General features: G+C 48.7%; 1 protein-coding gene across 2 annotated transcripts in view; it reads right to left on the bottom strand.

Moving 5' to 3' along the window:
* The window catches only part of CSMD2 (CUB and Sushi multiple domains 2), a 693,739-nt gene that overhangs the window by 208,238 nt on the left and 459,226 nt on the right, over positions 1-26,275 (bottom strand). For both annotated transcript variants that reach the window (XM_086378081.1, XM_086378078.1), the window contains exons 16-22: positions 22,487-22,625; positions 21,395-21,582; positions 20,317-20,505; positions 20,005-20,121; positions 10,515-10,730; positions 8,733-8,921; positions 1,923-2,092 (exon numbers count right to left, since the gene is read on the bottom strand). In XM_086378081.1, coding sequence (XP_086234207.1) covers positions 1,923-2,092; positions 8,733-8,921; positions 10,515-10,730; positions 20,005-20,121; positions 20,317-20,505; positions 21,395-21,582; positions 22,487-22,625 — 1,208 coding nt within the window. The remainder of the gene's footprint in view (positions 1-1,922; positions 2,093-8,732; positions 8,922-10,514; positions 10,731-20,004; positions 20,122-20,316; positions 20,506-21,394; positions 21,583-22,486; positions 22,626-26,275) is intronic.

Genomic DNA, 26,275 nt, shown 5'->3' on the forward strand with positions numbered 1-26,275 from the left:
AATCTGAAGTCTTGGGAAGATCTCTGCAAGAAGCACAGAAAATCAGCCCTTCTCTCCATAGCCCCGAAGAACCATCTGAGGTCCTGACACCTGCCTGAGCCCTCCCTGACCTCTGACCTGGGGATAATGCCCCAGGTCCCTCCCTTTTGACTCTGAGTGTGTTCAAATGTCTCCCTGTGGTCTATTAAGCCACACCACTTGACCCTCAGGCAGAACCCCGACAGTGCAGTGGGGTATGCACGCCTGCTGACCATGTCTTAAGTGCGCCTCTGAGTCCAGACCCTGGAGAGGATGCTCGGGCCCTGGTCACGCTCCACATGACCTCCACCCACAGAGGAAGGGACCCCTCTGCTGATCCTGGCAGGCCACATGCACAAACCTGCTGCTCACTTTCCCCTCAAAACCTGAAAATTACGTTATGCCTCAAAAATGCCTTCTTTTCCTCCCGGTGAACAACAGCTTTTCTCTAAGATGTTCTCCGTATTGTCCAGCTTTCATCAATTCTGTCTGGACTGCTAGAGCGAGGAAGTCACCTGACCTTGCTGTCCCTGGGTGTGTCCTCTGAGGCTCTGCTGTAGGTGATGAAGAAATGAACGGAGAGCACTGAGATCAGGGCGTGCCTGAAGACACCGCCCTTGGGAAGTACAGGGCCTGGGTATTGCTCACTTATGGGGAGAGGCACACTGCGTCTCTGTGTCTGGGGAGCTCAGAGGTTGAACAGCAGAGCTGAAGGGACTAATGATAGGGCCCCACTCCCTCCTGGGCCACTACCATATTCTGTTCTATTTCAGGCGTATCTGGTCCCAGCTGGTCATCGCATAGTATGGCCTCTTGGGTTTAAGAATAATTAGGTTAAGACTGAGAGAAACCTTCTGAACACACAGACACACACACACACAAACACATGCCCCAGATGGGAGGGTCAAGAGTATCATCTCTATATACAAAGCACAGTATACTCATTATATCTAGAGAGAGTCCTAAGGGGTGGGGATTGCTTAATGGTTTCTCTCTGGATTTTCTAGAGCCATGACCTTTGGTTGTTGCTAATGTCTCGACTTCTCTAGTTACAGGGAATAAAACTATTCTAGAATATGCAAAAAAACAAAAGTTCTTAGCCTAGGATGAAAATGAACCTACTCCATGTGAGATTTTCCTTATAGTCCCTTTTAATAAGGCAGCTCTTTGATAAATTCTCCAGAGTCAAGGCTTTGGTTACACACATACACACATCATGTATCATTGGAGGTACACAGTTAACCACACACACAGAAAGAAACACAAGTCATATATGTGTTCAGTGTCTTAACAAGGCGCTCTCTATAAGCCTCTCTTTAGTCCAAGTCCTTTCACCTCTTTCTCTTACGGAGACCCTGAATTCACCTTCTTTAACCCCACTGCCACCTGTAGACTGCCACCATGGTGCACGAAGCTGCTGAACAGCCAAACCATTTACTGAAACACAAACTCAAAACATACACAGATGCACCCACGCAAAACACAAATATGCATAGACACAGATCCCCCAAACCAAGTACACACACAGACACAGATGCACGCACATCGACAAATGTACATATAAACAGACGGTATCCACACGTATTTATGATTTCTTCCTTATCCAGGTTGATGGTCAGAGTTCATAATGGAAAACCTGATCCACTGACCTGCTACCCCAAATCCATCACATACATATTTGAGAGCAGTTGGCTCCTAAGCAAACTTTAAATCCACGTTCTTTAGAATACATGCATCTACCCTTCTCTCTTAGGTTCTCACTTCTCCCGGATGAGTGAGGACAATATCTTGGGACTCAGAGGGGAAGAAGAGAAGCTAAGTCCTTCGCCCAGAGATAAATGGGCATGGCGACCACACTTCTGCAGCCCGTGACGAGTGTACACTGTGACATCTCTCAGTGTTACCTTGAGGACATCGCCTTCAGAGAGTTCAAACGCCTTGGCTTTGAGCTGAATTCCCTTCCCTGGCTGGGTCTGGATGGAGTAGATGCACTCGTGGTTGTTATTGTAGTTCACAGGAAAGTTGGGGGACAGCAGAGTGCCCTGAGTGCCCGTGACCGAATTCCCACACTCAGCTGGAAACAGAATCACAATAATAACAGGTTAATACCAGCCAGCTACATCCGGGATGCAACACACAGCACTGGAGAACCCCAGAACACGATGAGCAGCTCGCCTCTCTACCTGCCGACACGCCTGCTCACCTGCCCATTTGTCTGCCTATCTATAGGACTGCTGATCAAAGTTTTTTTTTTTTTTAAACACCAGACTACCTGCAGTTCTGCTTCGTCCCTTTACTTCTCTCCTTCAGTTTGTCTGTCTTCTTCAGGGACAGAAACGAACCCACCAGTCACCCTCCACTTTTAAAGTGTCATGAAGCAGCTTCTCTCCCATCTGCCCATATAGTATCATAGCAACAAAAATGACCAAGGAGGGCATCAGCAGAAGCTGGGGGCCACTAAGTGAGGAGGGATGCAGCCTTTCCGTATCAAAGGATAGCAACCAAGAGGAGACACATTTGAATAATAATCACTAGCATCTCCCAAGCTTTACAAAAACGTTTCAGCCATTAATCACAACCTGATTATCATCCCTGTTTTGAAGATAAAGACTCTGGTACTTAGCACTTTAGATTGTCTGTCAATTCAAGAAGAGGAGGGGGCTGACAACTCAACCCTCTTGATCCTAGAATTTAGGGCCTCTGAGGCTCTGGAGAAAGGTTTGGCACAGACCCATGGAAACCCTGTTTTGTGCAACAGCTAATGAATTCACACTTTCCTCTCAAAATCTGTTTCTTCCTCCAGAATTAGTCATTCTTTCCCCATTGTTCCCATACCTTTATTTTTAGTACTTGACTTGTTTGTTAACATTTCTCTCTCCTCCACTTCACTGTGGATGCTTTCGGACTTGGTCGTATTTCTGCACCCTCAGCACCCACCCGTTCACTCGGTGCCTGGGCAGGACAGGCAGCAGTGATGAAAGGGGAGGTGTCGCAGGGCAGGCCGCGTGCTGAAAGACTCTGCAGTTGGCTCCCTAGGGGCTTCAATAATTAGGAAGCCACTTCCTAGGCTTCCCTGTGGCAGAGCATCTACCAGATTGCACCCTAATAGCTTGTTACTTGCCTGTACCCCCTACCCAAACTGTGAGTTACTTGAAGGTCAGGGTCATGCTTAATGAATCCATGAATTTACAAGGCTTGACCCAGATTGTCTGTAAAATAAATATTTGCCAAATGAATGAATGAATAAACATGGAGGACGCTGACCTCAGAGGATGGACAGCTCTAAAAATAATTAGATTCTGGAAGGATATAAATACACATCCAGATGGCAGGCCCATTATTTGTCTGGACATACGGGGAGTCTGGAGCAAGGCTTGAATCTCTGAAGTTGATGGTAGCAAGTCTGCTTTCTCCAAACTGCTCCTCAGCGTCCCTGTTCTAGGCACGGCTATTGGCTAGAAGGGCCCTGAAGTCAACCAAGGGGCTGCTGACCACACCTTCAACTCCGCTTGTCTAAGCCTGGAGTGTCCTAGGCCACAGCAGTGTGGAGGCAGCATGTGATGCAAGAAAACTCAGAGTGGAGCCTCTTGTGGGCTTAGCTGTACTTCTGTGTGTTCTCTTGTCCCCAGCGCTGCTCCTTAGACCCTTAAAGATAGGGATCATGTTCCGCCCACCAGTCCCTACTTTTTCATCCAGCCCTACTCCCTGGGTTCTTTTCATTTCAGGACCAGCTTCAGCTTCCTAAGACTTTACCTTAACCATTGCTGTGGACCGTGTGTTTGTGTCTCCCTGACAAATTCCTATGCTGAAGCCCAGATCCCCAGATATGATGAGCTGAGAGCCCTCAGGGTGGGGTCAGTGCCCTTAACAGCAGAGGAACTGAGCAGAGCCCAGGCTGTGGGACAACACAGCAAGAAGGCCGCTGTCTGGCAGCCAAGGGGAGGGCCTCCACCTCACACTGAACCTGCTGGCACCCTCATCTGGGACTTGCTAGCTTCCGGATCTGGGAGAAAGAAATGTGCATCGTTGAGGCCACCCACATGCTGCTATTATCTTACAGCAGCTCAAAATGAATAAGACAGCCATCATTTGTCTTGGAGGAGAAATCTCACTTTGCAGGACTTTCAACTCAGCCTGTTTGCAAAGTGTTCAAACATGCGTAATGCATGTCTTGGGCTGAGGCATAAAACTAAAGCAGGGTGGTAGACAGGAACCCTGGGGGCTGCTGATAGTTTAGGTGGATATTATTTCTAAAGTGTGGATATATTTTGGGTGCCCTCCGATGAAGGTGGGTATTTGGGCAGGGTGTGCTGAAGGATGTGCATGTTTAGACATGTATTATCCCTCAGTCCCATCACGTGGCCAGCCCTCTGAAGCAGCTCTCCATCATCTCTGGGGTCACACAGTATTCCCTTCTGTCTAGGGAATGGCATGTGGTGCAGTGGGATGAGCACAGACTTTAGACACAGACAGACCAGTTATATCAACTCTCTGAACCACTGTCTCTTCATCTGCCTCCAGCTGGACAATAACAGCATCCACATAAAGCTAGAGAGGATTCAGCTATGAAATTTTATGACGAAAAGGGTGACTATATGGGCTTCCCAGATGGTGCTAGTGGTAAAGAACCTGCCTGTCAATGCAGAAGACATAAGAGATGAGGGTTCGATCCCTGGGTTGGGAAGATCCCCTGAAGGAGGGCATGGCAATCCACTCCAGGATTCTTGCCTGGAGAATCTCATGGACAGAGGACTCTGGCGGGCTATGATTCATAGGGTCACAAAGAGTGGGACACAACTGAAGTGACTTAGCAGCAGCAGCAGATGAGTATATCGGAAGTGGTTTGCACCTGGCTGCAAATGTAACTGCAGCCTCGAAATTAGAAGACGAAAGCACTCCTTGGAAGGAAAGCTATAACAAACCTAGACCATGTATTGAAAAGCAGAGATGTTACTTTGCCAACAAAGGTCCTCATAGTCAAAGCTATGGTTTTTCCAATAGTCATGTATGGATGTGAGAGCTGGACCATAAAGAAGCCTGAACACCAAAGAATTGATGCTTTCGAATTGGGTTGCTGGAGAAGACGTCTGAGAGTCCCTTGGACTGCAAGATCAAACCAGCGAGTCCTAAAGGAAATCAACCCTGAATATTCATTGGAAGGACTGATGCTGAAGCTGAAGTGCCAATACTTTGGCTACCTGAGGCGAAGAATTAAGTCTTTGGAAAAGACCCTGACGCTAGGAAAGATTGAGGGCAGCAGGAGAAGGGGGTGACAGAAGATAAAATGATTAGGTAGCATCACCGACTCAATGTACATGAGTCTGAGCAAACTCCAGAAGATAGTGAAGGACAGGGAAGCCTGGTGTGCTTCAGTCCACGGGGTAGCAAAGAGTTGGACATGACTTAGCAACTGAATAACAACATAGCACCTAGTAGGCCCTCAACAAGTACCATTCCTTTCTCTTCCCATCTAACGCAGTGAATCTGCATAGCTTATCTGCTTTCATTTGGAGCCCCAACTGCCCGGGCTCTGGCTGTCAGGACGCCCATGAAGCTTCCTGGGGAGCAGGTGTTAGTTGCCCAACATTCACAGCGCCCTCACTGTTCCTGATGCCCCTTGCTCACCACCTAGTTTCCGAAAATTGGTTTGCGTTACACGTGGGCCTTGGTGTAGTTTGGCACTTCCTTTCTGCCCCTGGCTTGCTGCACAAGAGCTGGAGGCCATTTCTGCCCCAGCACGGCTCTCTCCTCTGTCCCACATGCCCAACTCCTCAATAAGGAGGGAAAGGGGGCCAACAACTTCAGATGGACCCCTCTGCCAAGGCCTTTTTCCAGGGCACCAGGGAGTGTCCAGGAGGTAGAGGGACATGGTGCTGGCTCCTGGGAGAGCTTCCAAAGCATTAGGGGAGGTGAGCAGATGCATTGAAAAGTCAAACACAAGCATAAATGAAAACAAATAAACATTCCAGAGAAACACACAGTCATCTGTGCTGGCAAGTACTGTGGCTGATTCAGGCATCTTTGACTTCTGCCACCCCATCAGAAGAGGTCTCATTATGCCATGTCCCTCAGTCTGGGGCACCCCCCGAGGTGGAGAGTTAGGGCTGCTCCATCACATGGGGCTCCCAAGGACAGGGTCATTCTGCAGAATGGGGTCCTCTGGGGTCAGGGCTGTCCTTTCCACATCCAGTTTAGGGGACCCTGAGGTCAGGGGCTGCTGTGTTGCCTGCCATATCATAAATTAGAGCCCAGAGCTGTTTATCTCCTTCTCAGCAGGGCATGTTCCTGGTAAGTCATCCAATTTACACCTCCAGTGCATATGGCAACCGGGAGCATCTCCCGAGTGGGCATTCCCATGATACCTCCAAGCCTGAGGCTCTGTTGTGGGGCTGGCGGTAATTAGAGGTGATTATAATTGCTATGCGGTATTAATACATACAAAACAGAAGACAAATGGAATAATGAAAATATTGTGAGGTGCCATGAACAAACAGTAATTGGAATAATAAGTTACAGAATGAATTTATGGAGCGAGATCGATGAGGTGAGAGCTTAGGGCATGAGCACATCTGCGGTCCTGGATAATCCCATTCAGGAAAAACTCCCCTCAGAACCACTGAGCTGAAGACATTTTTTCCAGAGAAGAAAAGAGCTGCTAGCAGCCAGGTTGAAACTGAATCTACGCAGTGGGAGCTACATGTGTGCCTGCTTGTATGCACAGGCCAGGGTGGCCACATGCTCTACGGCAGGGGTCCCCAGCCTCCAGGGTCTAAGGCCTGATGGGCCGAGGTGGAGCTGATGTAATAATAACAAAGTGAACAACAAATGTAATGCATTTAAATCATCCCGAAACCATCCCCTGCATGTCGGTCTGTGGAGAAACTTTCTTCCACAAAACCGGTCCCTGGTGCCAAAAAGGCTGGAGACTGCTGCTCTGGGGGGGATGATTATAGGAGAAAGAATAAAATTTGAGATCACTCAATTGATCAAAATGGGATTCTTCATCTATTTGTTTTAATGCTTCCCCTCTGAGGTCGTGCAAGGTTATTGGTTGTTGGTCATTAATAAATAATGATAAAAATGTTATTGGCCAAAGGATGATAATCATATGGCACTCTGCTGGTTTATGTAAACCATGCCTTCTAATCTGGAGTAAAACCTGTGAGCTGGGTATTGCCATCTCTGCTTTATAAATACAGAGAAGTTGGGGCCGATGGGATTGGGTGGCCTGCCCAAGATCCAGTGGCTGGTAAATGGCAGAGCAGAGAACTGACCTTGGGCCCATGTGATCAGCTGGCCCGAGCCCAGCCCATCTTGCCATCCTGTTTATGACTGTCCCCTACAGAGCCCCCAGGGCTGTGTGGCATCATCTCAGGCAAGGCTGACCTCATGGACCCTCAAGATGCCAACCCCTGTTTCAGTCAGGGAAGTGCTGTCTTGATCTGTTTGGTATTTTGGGGTTTTCTTTAACATTGAACATGAGTTCCTAGTGGCTAACAGTGAGCATGGTAAGTACTCCATTGAGCCAGCCTGTGTCCATCTACCCCATGGTGTGAATATCGAGCAAGCAGGGCATGAACTTTATACGTGTGGGACAGCCAGCAACTGTCCCAGCTCCCTGGAGTATCACCCCATTTCTCTGTACCCTCTGGGCCTGGGGCTCTGAAGAGTCTTCTCCAGCTCCTTGGCAACGAGGCCGGCAGGGCCTTGGGTCACAGGGCTCCTGGTCTCAACTGCATCAGCTACCTCTTTAACCTCATCATCTACTGTTTTTCCCATTGCTTACTCCAGGCTGGCCTCCAAGCTGTCCCTGAAGCAGTGAGCGTCCTCGTGGCTCAGGGCCTTGGCACTTGGCCCCCTCGTCTCCCGTGAATGCCTTGGGATCTCCTTGGATACCTTCAGATCTCTACTATATACTGTTAATCCATCAGAGAAGCCTTTCCTGATCACTTTTAATAAACACTTCCCACACTTTCTAGGCTGACTTACTCTTTCTCTCTAACCCTCAACACTGCCTGCCACACTACACACCCATGTGCTTGTAGCCCATCTCCCTCCACCAGAATGTGAGACCAGGGGTGGAAAGGCTCCCTCTATGATGTTCAGTTTTATATTCCCAGCGTCTAGAAGCATGTCTGATCTGCAATGGGTGCTCTAGAAATGAACTTAACTCTTGCTTCCCTCTGCCCTCTGTCCTCCCCAGTTGAATGGATGGAGTCTTTCTGGAAAGTCTCAAAAGCTAGCACCATCACTGAACTAGTAAAATCAGCCCTCTCTTCCACCATATGGGGCCTCTTCATGGGCAAAGGTCATACCTCCTTCCCACAGGTCCACCCACGCTCCACCCAGATTTCTCTGCAAGAGGCATCCAGAAGCCATGGGAACGTGCGTTAAGGGTGGGAGTTAATAGTATGGAAGTTGATTTCATCCGAGTGCCTCCTGTGGAGCTGCTTTGTAAAGGTCAGCTGAGGCTACCAAACAGCCCATGAGGCAGGAGTTGACTGCCATCCCTCCTGTACAGATAAGGAGGCTGGAGCGGAAGGAGGGTAGGCCACCCCCCTGAGGTCCCACTGCAGGTCACCATGTGCTAAGACTCTTCTCAAACCCAGTCCCATTGGCCTCTTGGCCCACGTGTGTTCCACCACCTTACAGCAATCAACTAAAGTTCGGCCAACCCCCTTAGTGAAGCAAAATGAAAGCACGTGACCACCTACCAACACACCTTGGCAGAGGCGAACTCCACAGGCGCCGTCTGCCCCCCAGGCACGTGATGCGGGCCGTGCCCTCCAGACGGTACCCGGGGAAGCAGGAGAAGGTCAAGGTGTCGCCTACGCCGAACTGCAAGCCCTTCCGGATGCTGTAGGCTGGGACCTCTGGCTCCTCGCAGGGCTCCAGGTCATACTCTGGAAGGGAGGCAAGAGAGCCAGGGTCAGAGACAGAGGAGGGGCACACAGACAAAGACGCCAGGGAGAAGAGGGCGAGAGAGGAGGACAGACAGAGGCACAGGATATGCAGGGATCCATGAAAGGCAAGGAGAGGAGAGATAACTTGAGAGGGACAGAAGCAGGGGAGAACAGGCAGGTTGTGCTCCGGGCGGTCTGAGTGCTTCCTAGCCAGGAGGAGTGGGAGAGGGTGCTGTGTTTCTGGAGGCTTGCTTCCCAGGGGGATTTATGAGGCAGACCTGTCCCTCCTCTAACCTTCATCTCCACATGAAGCCCAGCTTCAGGCTTGCAGACCCTCCTGCCTCTTTCTCCCTGGATACCGAGCCAATTCAATTCAATTCAGCCTGGTTCTAGAGGGGTCAGAAATGGAAGACCCAGCCTAGGGCAATTTACATTCGGAAAAAGAACCTAAGAGCTGAATTTGGTTAAAGCTGTGCCTCAGGAACACTGACACTTGAGGCAGATGGCAAGTGTGATGGAGTGGCATTGCCAGAACAGGGACCAGCCTCTAGTGACTTTATGTCTCTAACGATGACACAGAAGTACCTGTCTCCTGTCCTCATGGGCAATGCCCTTCTGGGACACTGTACCCCAGGGCTCTGTGTGGTTGGGAAAAACAGACGGGATAAGGCAGATGGGGGTGGCTCAGTGGTAACGAACCCTTCTACCAATGCAGGAGCCACAGGAGATGTGGGTTCTATCCCTGGATGGGGAAGATCCCCTGGAGGAGGAAATGGCAACCCATTCCAGCATTCTTGCTTGGAGAATCCCATGGACAGAGGAGCCTTGCAGACTGCAGTCCTTAGGGTTGCAAAGAGTTGGACATGACTGAAGTGACCTAGCATGCACGCAGGCACAAGGCAGGCTGGCTGGATATGTCCCATCAGCCAGCACATGGCAGGAGGCATCTGCTGGAGGGAGTTGCGGGGCTGAGCTGGGCCATGTCCCATTTCCTAGAGGTCAGATATCTCTTGTGCATCCCGGGAAAATCTACCTGCTACCTCTGCTCCTGGATGGGAAGGAGGGTGCTCTGGGAGCAAGTGAAATGAGCCGCAGAGGAGCAAAGGGCCCTCTTTCCTCCCTGAATGCAAACTGAAAAGCTTTCGTTTCAGGATTCCTAAACACAGTGAAAATTATCCATCACTACTAAATTAGCGTTGGTGAAGCAGTCTCCGAATGAGACTAAAACACTCCAACGTGTTAATTTCCATCTCCCTTCTTTTTCTTTGTTTTTGGAAATTGCTGTGGTTGTGAAGTAGTGGAAGTGGAATCAGAAGAAGGATCTGGACTTACTAGAGCTGGAAGGGACTTCTGTGAGGTCCTCTAGTTCCATCAGTTGGGCCGGTCACATTCAGAGAGAACCCTGAACACCTCCTTCCAACCCACTATAAGGAACGTTCGTCCTTGTATCTAAACCAACTACCTTCTGCCACAGCACTGAGGTTCCCCTCCTAGAGGCTGGGGAGCGGACCAGCGCCATCTGCTGGCTGATAGTGGGGGTGGGGTGGAGGCACAGAGTGCCCTCTTCGCCCGGGGGACCCTCAAGTGCTGTACCTGAGAACGTGATGTTGAAGCCTTCGTAGGACATAGAGAAATCGGAAATGAAGCGGACCTGGGCGGTGAAGTTGCCATAGAGACCGGCGCTGATGGGGGCCGGCAGCCGCGAGCCCGTCAGCTGGCGCAGGGGCTGGGTGAAGCTGCCGTTCTCCGTGATGAGGAGGTAGTCGTGGCCGCTCTCCAGGTGGAAGGTGTGGAAAGTGAAGAACACACCTGCCGGGAGCCAGAGGGTCAGGGGGCAACGGTGAGAGGGCTGAAGGAGCCCAGCTGCACGCCGGCGTCTGCCGAGCATTCCCCGTTTGTAAACATCTCTCGGTGTGCAGAAGTCCAACAGCAACACGCACAGGCCAACCTGAGCGAAGGGCCCAGGTGTGCCGGACACGCCCCTGCCCACAGGCCCACTCAGGGAGGAAGACTCTGCTTCAGGCTTGTCCCAGTTTGAAAGGGAGATTTATGGTTAGGTCATTCAGTCAACAGGTTTTCGTATATTGCTGGGTGTTTGCCAAGGGCTAGGATTCAGGGCTAGGTGGGTGCTAGGGGATAGAGCCACCGTGCAGAGTAACCAACACTGTCATCAATATAGAGCAGACTGCATTGGGGGACAGAAGGGAAAGAGGGAAAGGCAGGATGGCCTCACTAAAGAGTATTTGTTTGGGGTCTTAAAAGGAGGCAGGGGAAATAACCGGCTAAGAGGGGAGAGGGTGCCCCAGGCAGGGGACAGAGCTGCTGTGGATTCCAGGGCTTGGTGAGCCGGGCGGTGCTGCTGGACGTACTCAGCCGGGAATATCCAGAAGAGGAGCTGGACATGCAGGCTCTCTGGGGCCGGACTGGATATTTTTCGAGAGGTGTTGGGGGCCTATCCTATCCAGAGTGTACCAGATTTCAGATTAGCAAGATGTTGGTGGCTATGAGAAGGAGGAAGTGGAGTGAGGGGAAGCAGAGAGAACAGTTAGAAGGATACCAGCCATGCGCTGAGGGGGAGAGTGGATGGGGTCAGCCAAGGGAACAAGAGCAGGAAAGGGACGTGGGACACGGGAGGGGAGGTGGACACGGATCAGAGGCAACGGAGGCAAAGGAGGAGCCAAGGGGTGACGGGGGAGGGTCTTGACCTGAAGGACAGTGATGTCTTTCGTGATCCGGGGCTGGACACATAGGAAGAGGAGCAAGTGGTGGAAGGGCAATGACTTTGGCTTTGAACACTCTGCACGGTCAGCATTCAGGAAGCACAAGCCAGCAGGAGGGAAATGGACGTACAGACTTGGAGTTCAGGGTTAAGGTCGGACTACAGCAGTAGATCTGGGGGTCAGTGGCAAACAGGTGCTGCCTGAACCCCCAAACATGAAGAGGAAGGGAGGTGGGCAGGGCAGTCCTCAGAGAAGGGTAGACTGGAAGCCTGGGGGGAACTGGCATCACACAGAAGACAGGAGGAAGAGGAGCGGTCGAGAGGGGCCAGGCAGCCATCTGAGAGGGAGAAAGGGAGGGGACATCCACTGCGGGGGAGGGGCTGAGAGCACCCACTAATGAGAGGAAATTTCAGCCCTTGGTATGTGTGCATCACTGTTCTGAGTTGCCTGTAGTTGGCTCCTATCAATGGGAAGGGAAGATACAAAAACATTTCATCCTGCTACTAACCCTGCAACCTGGGTATGATTCTTCTCATCTCCACGTTACACCCGAGGAAACCAAGGCACAAAGCAATGAAATCATTTGTCCAAGGTCACCCAACCTGTAAGTGGGAAAGCTGGGTTCTGAACTGAGGCAATCTGGTGGCAGAGGCTGTGCAGTAAACCACCCCAGGATGCAGCTTCTCCTGCGATGAAAAGAGAGTCGAAGGTGGGGGGGGGGCAGGTGGTGGGAGGGTCCAGGAGGTGAGCAAGGTAATAGAGCAGCAAGATCTTAGCACCTAGAGCAACGCTTGAACTTGTCCAGATGGCAGCTGGGTTTGGGTGGACGGATGTACAATGCATGTCCGCCCACGAGCGAGTGTGCCTATGGGAATCCACCCCATGGATGTGCCAGGGCAGGGATGCGGGCAGGAAAGGAATGCTGTGCCCACTTGCTGTTCAAAGTCCACAGACCTCGGGATCCTGGGCATCGCCTGGGAGCTTGTTGGGAATGCAGAATCTCGGCCTCCACCTCAGACATCCTAAATCAGCATTCGCATGCTAACAAGATCCTCCAAGAGATGTGGAGGTACATACAAGTGTGAGGACTACTTCTCTAGATAATCACTGACATGTTCGGGATAAATGGTGGTTAGATGCAAGGTCTTCATGCTAAAGCATTTTAGATGTTTTCATTACTTTGCCTCTGTGTTGATAGAAACTGGCGATACAGAATACTGGGGATTCTACGGGCGGGGGTTGGGGGAACAGAACCCCATAGAGGTGGTGGGACCAGGGAAGCAGTTTGTAAATGTCCTGTGTTCAGGCAGCTGACATGCACCCATTTATCTATTTACTAACGAAATAGATCCTGGGCTTCCCTGGTGGTTCAGGGGTCAAGAATCTGCCTTGTAAGGCAAGGGAGGATAATTTGATTCCTGGTCCAGGAAGATCCCACATGCCGCACAGCAACTGAGCCCATGTACCACAGCTACTGAGCCAATGCTCCAGAGCCCGAGAGCTGCAACTACTGAGCCCATGTCCTACAGCTACTGAAGTGTGTTCACCTGGAGCCGGGCTCCACAACAAGAGAAGCTGCTGCAGTGAGAAGCCCACAGACCGTAACGAAGAGTAGCCCCTGCCTGCCAACAACTAGAGAAAGTCTGCATGCAGCAACGAAGACCCATTACGACCAATAAATAAATAAATCTTAAAGAAAGAGATAGATCTCGAGTGCCTGCTAAGTGCCAGATCTGTGCTAGGTACTGAGAAAGATCTCCCAGCCTGGTGGAGGAGACAGACACACCAGCAATGAGATCCAGAGCGGGGGCACAGAGGGAGGGTGGGTGACTGTGCCCTGGGGTTGGGAAGGCGTCACAGCGGTCACAGTCTGTGACATGAGGGGTGTAAGCACGCGTGGAGTCCCACGGGCACGTGAGCCTGCAGGTATCCTGTACTCCTGACACGTAAACACGTGTGCATACGAGAAGACCATTCTCCTTCTGCAGAGCTTGGCAAGAGGCTTGGTGGAGCAGAGGGCTGCGTGGAGGCTGGGTCAGACACAGTAGCGGGTGGAAACAAAGCTGAATTAAGCACTGTGCTTTCTGTTTTTTGAGCATGCAAATACAACCCCTCCAAAGGAGGAAACACTTGGCAGGCATCCTAAGGATGAGTAAACAGCGGAGATGAAACCCCTGGCTTTCCCAGCTGTGTTGACCGCTTGGGGCTCCTTCGGCCATTGTGTGAAAATGAAGACATTGTCACAGAAATAGAGAGGCAGTGTTGGAGTCTGAATCCAGATTTGGTGTGACAGATGCACACGCAAACAAGGACTCCACTGGAGTGAAGCGTGCAGAATCGTGTGAAGGACAGCGACCTCTCACTGGGGCAGAAAGAGCAGGGCGTTAGGAGAGGAGACGGTCTGGAGGAAGGCGGACCTGGACCCAGAGCTCATCTACTGGGGGAAAGGTCTGGGGTGCAAAAATGTGTGCCAATTAATATAATCTGATGTTTTTAAAAAGCAGTCTAATTTGAAAGTGTTAGATAATTATAATTATCCAATTTGAAGATATCTGTATATATACATACATAGGAAGTCTCAGTACTTTTTAGTATATTCTGTACTTTTCCTTAGACCTCATTGATAAAATCTGTCATCCTAATTAATTTATCAATAATAATAAAAAAGCAGAGACATCACTTTGCCGACGAAGGATGCAGATAAAGCTATGGTTTTTCCAGTAATCGTGTATGGATATGAGAGTTGGACCATAAAGAAGGCTGAATACCAAAGAATTGATGCTTTCAAACTGTGGTGCTGGAGAAGACTCTTGAGAGTCCCTTGGAGAGCAAGGACATCAAATTACTCGATCCTAAAGGAAATCAACCCTGAATATTCACTGGAAGGACTGATGCTAAAGCTGAAGCTCCAATACCTTGGCCACATGATGCAAACAGCTGACTCACTGGAAAAGACCCTGTTGCTGGCAAAGATTGAGAGCAGAGGAGAAGGGGCGACAGAGAATGAGATGGTTGGATGGCATCACCAACTCAATGGACATGAGCTTGAGCAACTCTGGGAGATGGTGAAGGACAGGGAAGCCTGGTATGCTATAGTCCAAGGAGTCATGAAGAGTCAGACATTATTTAGTGACTGAACAACAATGAAAATTTTAAAAAAGAAGGATCTGGGCCAACATTGCTCTGTACCTTCAGTTCAGTCGCTCAGTACCTTTAGGTGACATTCAATCCCTGGAGAGAGGAACCCTTGGGGCAGCATGTGCAAAGCCCATAGCACAGTGCCCAGCACAGAAGGCATTCTCCGTGCTCAGTTCATCTGACTTCCAGATAGTCTTGTGGGTTTAAAGATGTTAGTCCCGGGGTCTTAGCGAGGACATGTTATCTGGACTCCTGAACTGGCTCTTCCCTTGGGCTGGGCATGTGGCAAGTTGAACAATCCTGACTTTCACAGAGTTTTGAGTTCCCCAGTTGTACTTTTACTGGTGGGGAGCAATCAAGAGTCAGCAGCCTCACAGGTCTGTTAACTGGAGATACTGTTGCAGACAGAGCCTGAGGGGTGCCTGCCCTCTGGGAAGGGTCTGAGTTCAGTTTAATTCAATTCATAGAGCTATTTCTTGAGTTTCTTCTGTGCCAGCATCAATCCAGCAGCTGGGGAAACTGCAGGAAACAAGGCAGACGTGTCTCTGGAAGAGCTCAGAGTCAGTCTGGGAGATGGATGATGAAGATGCGAGTTCCGTACAGGCAGAGTGAAGACTGAAGTTGGAAAGTAAAGGATCACGTGGTGGCCCATGGGAGGGAGCCCCCCCTAGACCCAGGACTGGGGGCAGGGGGTCTGGAAGGCTCCTGAGAAGGATGAAGGAGCTGGCCACACGAGGGGAATGCTGGAGATGGTGCGGGGAGAGGAAATGTTACAGAAGAAAAGTACCCCATATGCAAAGCTCTAGAACAGCATCCCCCAACCTTTTTGGCACCAGGAACTGGTTTTGTGGTAGACAATTTTTCCACAGACCAGTGTGGGGATAGTTTCAGGCTGTTTCAAGTGCATTACATTTATTGTACATTTTATTTCTATTATTGTTTTATCAGCTTCACCTCGGAGCCTCAGGCATTAGATCCTGGAGGTTGGGGACCCCTGCTCTAGAGGACAATGAAAGCCTAGGTACTGAAAGAAGTTCCATGTAGCTAGATCTTAATTTTTTAGAGGGCTCACAAGGAGGCTGAGAAAGGTACAACCAGGGCCATGAGGGCCACACTAGCTATTTCACCATTTGGGGCTCAATGCTAAGGGTTTGGTGATGCTTTCCATGGTTCTAAGGAAGAAGTGACCTGGTTATACGCTAGTGACCTCTTGATGATCCTAGCTAATTCCTGTTCACCCTTGGAGACAGGCCTAAGTTTCAACTCCAGGACTCCTGCCTAACCCCTGGGCAAGCCTCCGACGCTTTCCTACTTCTGTCTGCTCTGTCCCAGCATTGGGCATGATCTATTGAGAGGTCTCTCAGGCTGGATCTCTGCCACTTAACCACAAGGCAGGCAATGCCACAGGGCTTGCTCCACTGAGTCTGTCTAGTACCCACAGTAAGCGCATTTGTTAAAAATTTGTTGAACTGTGTTGCTGCTGCTGCTAAGTTGCTTCAGTTGTGTCCGACTTTGTGCGACCCCATAGACGGCAGCCCACCAGGCTCCTTCCGTCCCTGGGATTCTCCAGGCAAGAACACTGGAGTGGGTTGCCATTTCCTTCTCCAATGCATGAAAGTGCATTACCCACAGTAAGTGCATTTGTTAAAAATTTGTAGGACTGTATTGCTGCTGCTGCTAAGTTGCACAGTTCAACAAATTTTTAACAAATGCGCTTACTGTGGGTACTAGACAGACACAGTGGAGCAAGCCCTGTGGCGTTGCCCGCCTTTTATTTATAAATATTTTATAAATATATTATTTTGGCAAACTTCTTTATTTAGTCAATAAATATTTAATTTTAAAATATTTTTTCACACCATTCCTTTAGCTGCATGGTAATTTTTCATTATTTGGCTATACCATACATTGACTTAATGTTTCCTTACTGATGAACATCTGAGTAGTTACTAGTTTTTCTTTCTTTTTTTTTTTTTAATGAATAAAGTGTTTTAGGGGACATCTTTGTAGCTAAATCTTGATATAAAGTTTATTTATTTTCTTGAGATAAATTCCAAGAAGTAGAACTGCTGGGTCCAGAGCACATACGTTCTTAAGGCTTTTGATTCACTGCTTAATCGTCCTCTGGGAAGTTTGAATGGTTTCACACAACATTGGCACCAAAGAAGAGCACGCCTGTCTCCGAATGGTCCCCACACTGTTATGATATTCTCTGCTGACTTGAAAAGAGACATGGCATTTGGTTACTGGGTGAAGATGCACTTTTAAAATTGTTGGTGGGGTTGAGGTCTTTTCATTTGTATTTCTTCTGTAATGAAGTGCTAGTTGATAGCTTTGCTATATCAATAACCTCAGATAGGCAGATGACACCACCCTTATGGAAGAAAGCAAAGAGGGACTAAACAGCCTCTTGATGAAGGTGAAAGAGGAGAGTGAAAAAGCTGGCTTAAAACTCAACATTCCAAAAGTGAAGGCATCCAGTCCCATCACTTCATGGCAAATACATGGGGAAACAATGGAAATAGTCACAGACTTTATTTTCTTGGGCTCCAAAATTGCTGTGTATGGTGACTGCAGCCATGAAATTACAAGATGCGTGCTCCTTGGAAGAAAGGCTATGACAAACCTGGACAGCATATTAAAAAGCAGAAATGTTGGTCCATACAGTTAAACTTATGGTTTTTCCAGTAGTCATGTATGGAAGTGAGAGTTGGGCCATAAAGAAGGCTGAGAGCCAAAGAATTGATACTTTTGAACTGCGGTGTTGGAAAAGACTCTTGAGAGTCCCTTGAACAGCAAGGAGATTAAACCAATCAATCCTAAAGGAAATCAACCCTGAATATTCATTGGAAGGACTGATGCTTAAGCTGAAGCTCTAATACTTTGGCCACCTGATGCGAAGAGCTGACTCATTTGAAAAGACCCTGATGCTGGGAAAGATTGAGGGCAGGAGGAGAAGGGGACGACAGAGGATGAGATGGTTGAATGGCATCACCAACTCAATGGACATGAGCTTGAGTAAACTCTGGGAGATGGTGAAGGACAGGGAAGCCTGGTGTGCTGCAGTCCATGGCGTCACGAAGAGTTGGACACAACTGAGCAAAAGAACAACAACAACAACCACCGACCTGTGGATCAGGTGTATTTTTTTTTTTAATGTTAAGAGCTCTTTTTATATCAGGCTAGCAGAGAAGGCAATGGCACCCCACTCCAGTACTCCTGCCTGGAAAATCCCATGGATGGAGGAGCCTGGTGGGCTGCAGTCCATGGGGTCGCTAAGAGTCGGACACGACTGAGCGACTTCACTTTCACTTTTCACTTTCATGCATTGGAGAAGGAAATGGCAACCCACTCCAGTGTTCTTGCCTGGAGAATCCCAGGGACGGGGAAGCGTGGTGGGCTGCTGTCTATGGGGTCACACAGAGTTGGACACAACTGAAGCGACTTAGCACCAGCAGCAGCAGTGGTTCTTAGATGATTACATAGGTTACAAATATTTTTGTTCATTAACTATTTAAATATTTTATATGAATATTTTAAATATTTATACACATTTTTTTTTAAAAACCCTAAATCCATTTAAAGTGTTATTGAATCAAACATAACAGTCTATGCCTTTATGGAGTCTACTTTTGCTGCTGTTCTTCAAGTATGTCCCACCTGAGGTTAGACTTTCATATCTTTCTATTACTAGAATTTGTGGTTAAATGTGTGAGGTATGATTTGGTTTTTTCTTTTTTCCAAATGGTTAAGCCCACTGTTTCAAAACCATTTATTAAAAAATCCATCCTCTCTTTAATGGATTGGAAATGACACATTAATCATACACTAAAAACTGTCTCTCTCTCACACATACACATTCACATACACACACACTTGCTCTCTCTCTCACACACACATGCACAAACACAGGGGAATCTATTTCTGGATCTTTATTCTCCCCCACTGATTTGTGTGTCCGTTCCTATATTTATACGGCATCATTAAAATTATTTGAGCCCATAATAACATTTTAATATTTGGAATAGTTACTCTTCTTTTTAAATTTTTTCTTGACTTTTCTACATTTAATTCTTCTAGATCAGAAGTTCTTATTTTTGGGCATGTATCACAGTTAGCAGTGAAGTGTCCTAAAACATAGATGCCTCGTTTCCACCTCCAAAGTAGAAAATCTAAACCTCTAGGGTAGGGTCTAGCATTAGAGTAGCTGCCAAACTGCAGAGAACCTCGGCTCATGAACTTCAGAGGACGCTTCTGAGGGCAGAAGTCATATCTGCCTGATTAGTGTATATTCCCAGCCCCAGCATCTACCACACAGGGGGCATTCAATCAGTATTTGCTGAATAGAGACTGGAATAATGTGTCTCCCAGCCAAGGAACACCATGGACTGCTGGCAGTCACCAGATCCTAGAGGAGAAGCAGGGGACAGTTTCTCACTTAGAAGCTCCGGGAGGAACCAGCTCCTTGATTTTGGATTTCTGGACTCCTGAACTGTGCAAAGAATAAATTTCTGTTGTTTTAAGCCCACCTCCCCCCCCCCAAAAAAATACTTGCTGAATAAAAGAGTATATTAATTAATGTTTATTTATAGCCAGCATCTTACTTTGGACTTGGGCTCCCAAGGGTCATTTATGTCAGGGAAGGTGGAGCAAGAGGCCTGACTGATGAAAAACATACACAAAAACACTCATCTGAGGAACAGTGTGAGTTCTGTGAGAGGAAGATGGCTCCAGACAGTATCTGAAGATTGGGTGTGAGGGGCAGGGAGCAGAAGCAGCCTATGTCCCGTCAGCACTTGGTATAAGGAACTCAGTCTCAGGTTATCAGGAGGGGTCAGGTCGATCAGAAAACGAGAACAGGAACCCCTGTGCTGAGTGGGCTGGCCACCTCTCTACCACCGGGGTGTTTACACAGAGGTGTGATGCCATCTTGTAGGGAGTAATATAGAGAAGATTCCCTCATTAAGTAGGTTTTGAGAGCTGGCATTCTCTAAGATCTCTTGCAGAATGGAGATTTTTAGGTTTGAAAAATATTTGCTAGAGGATGAGTTCTGTGCTTTGAAGAGATAGGAATGTTCGGAGAGTTTTCTGGTTGGTGAGAAAAATCCAGACTAAGCCCAGAGGTTACTATACAGGGACAGCCTCGTGGAGGCCATCTGGATATGGGGATCTTAGGGCCCTGACCACGTCGCAGCCCAATGCCTGCCATGGGCCTAAACACTCACCCTTGCCATGTGATGTTTCAATAATCCAGGTGCAGTTCAAGTTGTTGGGGTAGAAGTCAGGGAACCCTGGTGATAAGATGGTCCCACTGGAGCCTTGAATGAAGCCACCACAGAGAGCTGGAGAAGAGGGAAAAAGGACCCTGAAAGACTGAGGTGGCCCCGGGAGCTTTCCCCAGAATCCCCCTAGGATCCTAGCCCCGCTCTTGTTCAAACCTCCCACTCCTCACTGACAGGGGATCTTGGAGTCCGTGCCTAGGTTTTCACGGCAGAAAAGGCTCCTCTACTTTAGCGCCCCCTCCTGGTGAGGCTCACCTTCGCAGCTGGGCAGGGCCCGACTCCACTGGAAGTTGGGCTCACACTCCAGGGGCTCCCCGTCGCTCAGTGTGTAGCCCGAGTCGCAGCTGAAGGTCACCAGGGCACCCACGTAGAAGTCGTTCCCATGACGTTGCCCGTTGACAGGGATCCCTGGATCCAGACAGTGGTCCGACTGCAGTGTGATAGCTGGAAAAGAGAGCCCACGGCTGGAACAGACAGTTCCCTGCAACCACAGGGGGACCCCAGCTGACTCACAAAGGGAGGGAGAGAGAGTCCTGGCTGGGAGAAGGCTGGACTGTCATCTGCCTGCTCCTCAAATGTGGCTGTCGGTACTGGGTGAGGGTATCTGAAGACCCATCTGTCAGGGACAACCGGTTGGCTGCAATCATTCGTTCGTTCATCATCCATTCAGTAAACATCAGCGGAGTGACACACACGGCTTGGATTACAGATAGGATCACAGGTAAGAAAACAACCCTCTGCGCCTAGTGCTCTCCGCCATAACTTTCTGCAGTGGTCTGCAAAGAACTCAGTCAACAGTCTCTTTCAGAATGGATGTGTGTATACGCGTGACTGAGTCCCTTTGCTGTTCACCCAAGACTATCGCAACATTGTTAATCGGTTACATCCCCATGCAAAAGAAAAAAGTTTAAAAATATAAGATAAAATTGACTTTGTCCAATATTAATGCGGATATATCAGCTTTATCTTGACCAAAAAAAAAAAAAAAAAAAAAAAATCTCTTTCAATTGAGGCACCAGCAATGAATGCAGGCAATGGGAGAGGGTGAGGGAGTGTGAGATGACATCTCACTTCAACATCACCATCCGTCAAGCACTCTGTTCCCGGGGTGCCCAGCAGGCTGGCGCCCAATCATCTGCACGCAGAAGGGGACCTTTCATTCTTTCTGACGTTGAGCTCTGAGAGATGCTGAGAGCAAGGAGGACCTCCTGAGGAGCCCAGCCTAACTGAGAACTGCCCTGGGGACATGGCTGAGCGGGTCCCCCTGCCGGAGCTCAGCCCTGAGTCCTCCCCGGCACCCAGCCGGCCCCATCACCGCCACCCTGAGACTCACTCTCATAGCGGAGCTGGAAGCCGATGTCTGAGTGGCTCTTGTCGGTGGAGAAGAGGAGATAGAGGTGGTTGCTGGTGCTGATGAGGAACTGGGGGACCTGGGTGCCGTGGTAAACCCCAATCAAGGGCGCTGAGTACGTCCTTCCATCTCGCACTTCCAGGGTGTCGTAGTTGACCTCGGTTTTAAATCTGCCGAAGATGGAGACGAAGACTTCTTCAGAAACCCAAGGCTCATTAATTTGCAAATGACAAGAGACCCTGCTTGCATCAGAAGAACTGGGTTTTGGCAGGTTGGGGTATCTTAATATAGTCTGCACACATTCACTGGAGATACGGGAGAACCCTCCCTACTGTGTTGAACCTTCCTCCTTCTTCTCCTGTGGTTGGACGCAGCTCTCCCAATCTTCTCTGAGGCCCGGGCAGTGACCCATCTTCAGAGCTAGAGGCACAGTGACTTGCCTCATGGGAGTCAGAATGTTCCAGGCCAGGGGTCAGCCAACTACAGCCCCTGGGCCAAATCTGGTCTAGAGTCTGTTTTTGTATGGCCTAAGGGCCAAGAATGGTTTTTGCATTTATAAAGAAGTTGTTTTTTTTTTTTTTTTAAAGCAAAGACTATGCAACAGATATCTGCAAGTGTCCCATAAAACCTAAAATATTTCTTATGTGGCCCTTCACAGTAAAGTTTGCAACTGCTCTTCTGGGCCAAGGAAGCTTTGTCTAGATGAAGTTTACATTCATACTTGGGTGGCTGCTTTCCCCACCAGAGGGGCACAACCAGGCTGGGAGTAGAAGTGGGCCACATGAGCAGGATTTGGGTCAGAGGTGAGGAAGACCACCTTCCCACACCGAAAATGTCAGGGTGATGCTCCTCGGATGCTAACAGCCCCCTAAATGGCACAAACCCCACTTCTGAACCAAGGCCAAGAGCAAAGCCAGTGCAGCCTGTCCCTGCCCAGAGCATCTGCACCAGTGCCCTCTGACCTTGTTGACCTTGCAGCATCAGTGCTGGTCCCCCACCCATCCCAGCTTCCCTGCCACCCACAGCAGAGCTATTACCCCTCACCCCCACCGCCCAGGCTGTGGTTATAGGCACCTGTCGAAGGTGATTTTGATGGGGTAGCCTGGCTGGGCTTCGATCACCCAGGCACAGCTCAGGGCATCCTTGTAGAAGCCAGGCCAGCCAGGAGACAGGATGGTGCCACTGGGCGAAGTCAGATGACCGCCGCAGGGAGCTGGGGAAGAAGGGAGACAGGCAGTTTTCTTGGGGGAACAATGAATAAAGAAAAGTCTTTCTATAAAATGTGTCTGCCAGCAAGTATTTTTTTTTTATTAATGGAGAATTACATAAACCATCTAGACTGTGAGTTCTGTCTTTCGGGACTTTTATGGATATGTCCAGTTACATCACTTGGAATTTTATGAAGGGCTGGAGGGGAGGAATGAAAAGAATCCTTTAAACAAAGTCCTCTGCCATTCTAGAAGGGTTGAAGTACAGCTAATATTGGGTCATACTGGTTCTTTCTTTGTTCTTCACTCAATTATCAGGCCTCTGACAGAGGCATGAGCCTGGCTCCTGCCCTGCACACACAGCGCTGGCCCTGGACCACGGTCAGGGTCCCAAGCTCAGCTCAGAACCTTGCACAGTCCACTCCACTGTGAGTTCCCCAAGGGCAGGGGCAGTGTTATTTGTCCTGAACAACTCGGAGTCCCCGGCCCCTAGCCTTGTGCTTGGAACACGGGTGGAACACTGAGTGACCGCTGCTTGAATGAGTGAGTGGATGGAAGCATGCTCTCGGTCACGGCGGGTAAACCACAAGGCCCTCAGGGTCCAGGCACACTCCACAGCTGGCTCTGAGCTTGCAACCTGTCATCTCAGCCCCCAGTCTCTCTCCATCCGCCTTCCCACTCTCTCCCACCTTTTCCATCACTCCTGCCTTTTCCCGCAATCAGACCCTTGGCCCTGAGATGGTGATTAGAGCTAGTCCAGAGCTCTACCTTCAGGCCATGAAGGCTCCACCTTCAGACTTCATGGTCCACCCTTTGGGTTAGGCAAGGTCACGTGACCACCTTGACCAATCAATCGAGGGCAGAAATGATGTGTGTCATGTCCATGTGAGAACATGAAGAGCCAGAGTGTGATCTGCAGCTGGTGACTGTGAAAGTGAGGGTCTAGACGGAAGTCCCGTCAACTGGGCATCTAAGTGACCTTGAGGAGTAGAGTCCCATGACCCTGGTTACACGTGTAGCCTGAGTAGCCTGTCTTTAAGCCACTGAGATTCTGGGTTTATCTGGTAGCACAGTCTAACATCAACCACTCTGATAAGACATCTCCCTCCCTGAGACAGATGATGAGGGTGTTGATCACGACGAGCACCAAAGCTGCTCCCACTGTCACCATCACGGCGACGGACTGAATGTTACACGCTAAGCTTCAAGGCATTGCTCACTCCTCACAAAACACCAACCCTGAGAGGAGGGTGCTATTCTTGTCTCTATTTTACAGTTAAGAAAGCGGAGCCTTAAGGAGATTGAGTAACTAGGCTTTGCTAACTAACTAGGATTAGCAAGTGGTAGAGCTTGGATTCAGACCTAGGAAGACAGCATAAATCCAGAGACTTTACCCCAAACAGCCTCCTTGTTTTAAAAGAAACTCTGCTTCCTTAGGCTCCCCTTACCATGGTGCTACCAGCTGCCAAAATGTGCTGAACAAGACTGGAAAGGAAAGGGGATAAAGAGCTACACAACACTCCTATCTTTGCAAGTTTTTGCAGATTTCCCCAAGTAATCAGACTCATAAAATAATAGCCAAATGTACCACAACTTTCCTCTCTCAATTCTAGAACCCTTCTGAGAAATTTAAAATAATCATCAGGCATTCTTCATAGTAAATTACATTAGAAAGTTCACTTAAAAAGAAGATAAAGAAGAAGAATTATGAGGTTAATAGTAGACAACTCATACTGCTGATTTAGGATACTAACTGCTTTTATGTGTGTTATCTTATTTAAATGTGCACACCATTCATGAAATCACCCCCATTTTACAGAGGAAAAACTGAGGCTAAGAGAGTAGATCAAGAGCTAGTAGAGCAGGAAAGTGAAAGTCACTCAGTCATGTCCAACTCTTTGCAACCTCATGGACTGTAGTCTGCCAATTCTCCAGGCTGAAATACTGAAGTGGGTAGCTGTTCCCTTCTCCAGGGGATCTTCCCAACCCAGGAATCGAACCCAGGTCTCCCACATGGCAGGCAGATTCTTTACCAACTGAGCCACCAGTTAACTTCAAACGTGCTGTCTCCAAATTCCCCTGCAGCACATGACAGCATGGCAACCACAGCCAACTGGTATGAGCTCCCTGGAATTGAGTTTACTATGTGTTGGGCTTAATGTGGATTATCCTCCTGACAACTGCAACACTAAAAGGTAGATAACCATTATTATCCTGATTTTATAGGCAGGGATTATTATCCCATTACCAGGCAGTTGAGGCTTGGAGAAAACAAGAAATTACACAGCACCTCTATCAAATACTGAAAGAACAAACTGCCCATGGGTATTATTTCCTGGGTAACCCATTTTCAAAACCCATCCATTCATGTTGCTGAAATGACCAATGTTTTCCTCTGCTTTCCCAATTGACTTGTGAGACCCCTTGAGGGTGGGGAGGGGCCTGCCTACTGCTATATGCCTGGGTCCCCAGGCAGGTAATGAGTCTCAGGAGAGAGTGGGGACTCCCTCTTGGCTCCCATTCAGCACAGGCCCAGTGTCTTTGGTGGCTGGACTGTGATGTCTTCACTTTGCGGGAAGCCGTAGATCACAGAGCCCCTATTGCCTGCCCCGGCTACTCTCAATTCAGTGGTATACACAACAAAGCCCAACCTCAACTCACCAGAGAGGGAAGCTCAGACCTTTTCTTTGATGGTCACTATTTTGTTTTCTTTCTCTGCTATACTGTTTTATTACTTTGGCTACGACCTCTCTTCTCTGCTTTAGGTGCTTGGCAAACAATCTTTCCATTCATTCAGTCCTTCACTCTCTCTAGTTCATCTTCATATCCCAAGGTGGCAGTTGCTAGGCAGGGAGAGGGAGGGGAGGATTCCTAAGTACAGTGTCTCTTTAACATTTCAGAAGATTTAAACCTTGCTCTTACCAAGAAAATACAAATCAAAACTACACCAAGAAATTATTTCTCATCCTTCAAGTAGGGAAAATGCAAGGTCTGACAACACATGAAGTTGAGGGAAAGTAGGAATTCTAGTACTCTGCAGCTAGACACGCCAAAGGGCACACAATCCCAAAGCAGGGAAATTTGGTAGCATCTAGCACAACTCAGTCATTTATTCTCTCACCTAGCAACTCGACTTTTAGAACTCTATCTCAAAGATGTGTGTTTGTGTGTGTTAGTTTCTCAGTCAAGTCTGAATCTTTGCGACCCCACGGACTGTAGCCTGCCAGGCTCCTCCATCTATGGGATTTTCCAGGCAAGAATACTGGAGTGGATTGCCATTTCCTTCTCCAGGGGATCTTCCCGACCCAGGGATCGAACCTGGGTCTCCTACATTGCAGGCAGACTCTTTACTGTCTGAGCCACCATCCTAAAGATACACTGGCAAAAATATGAAAGGACATATATATATGCACCAGGCTATGTAAGGCAGCACTATTTATAATAGCCAAAGAATGGAAACAAGCTCAAATGTTCAGTGCTAGGGAGCTGACTGAATGAATTGGAGTAATCAACAAAATGGACTAGTTATGCAGCTATAAAACAAGAATGGGGAATATTCTGTGTAACATCACGGAGTAGTCCCCAGGACATTTTATTAAGCGAATAAAAGCAAGATACAGTGGTAAAAGCAGGGGTACCGTATGATTCCATTTGT

This window comes from Bos grunniens, chromosome 3 (genome assembly GCF_055505025.1).
Source record: "Bos grunniens cultivar Pamir isolate PY7600 chromosome 3, Bosgru_T2T1.0, whole genome shotgun sequence".
In the NCBI taxonomy this organism is placed as follows: domain Eukaryota; kingdom Metazoa; phylum Chordata; class Mammalia; order Artiodactyla; family Bovidae; genus Bos; species Bos grunniens.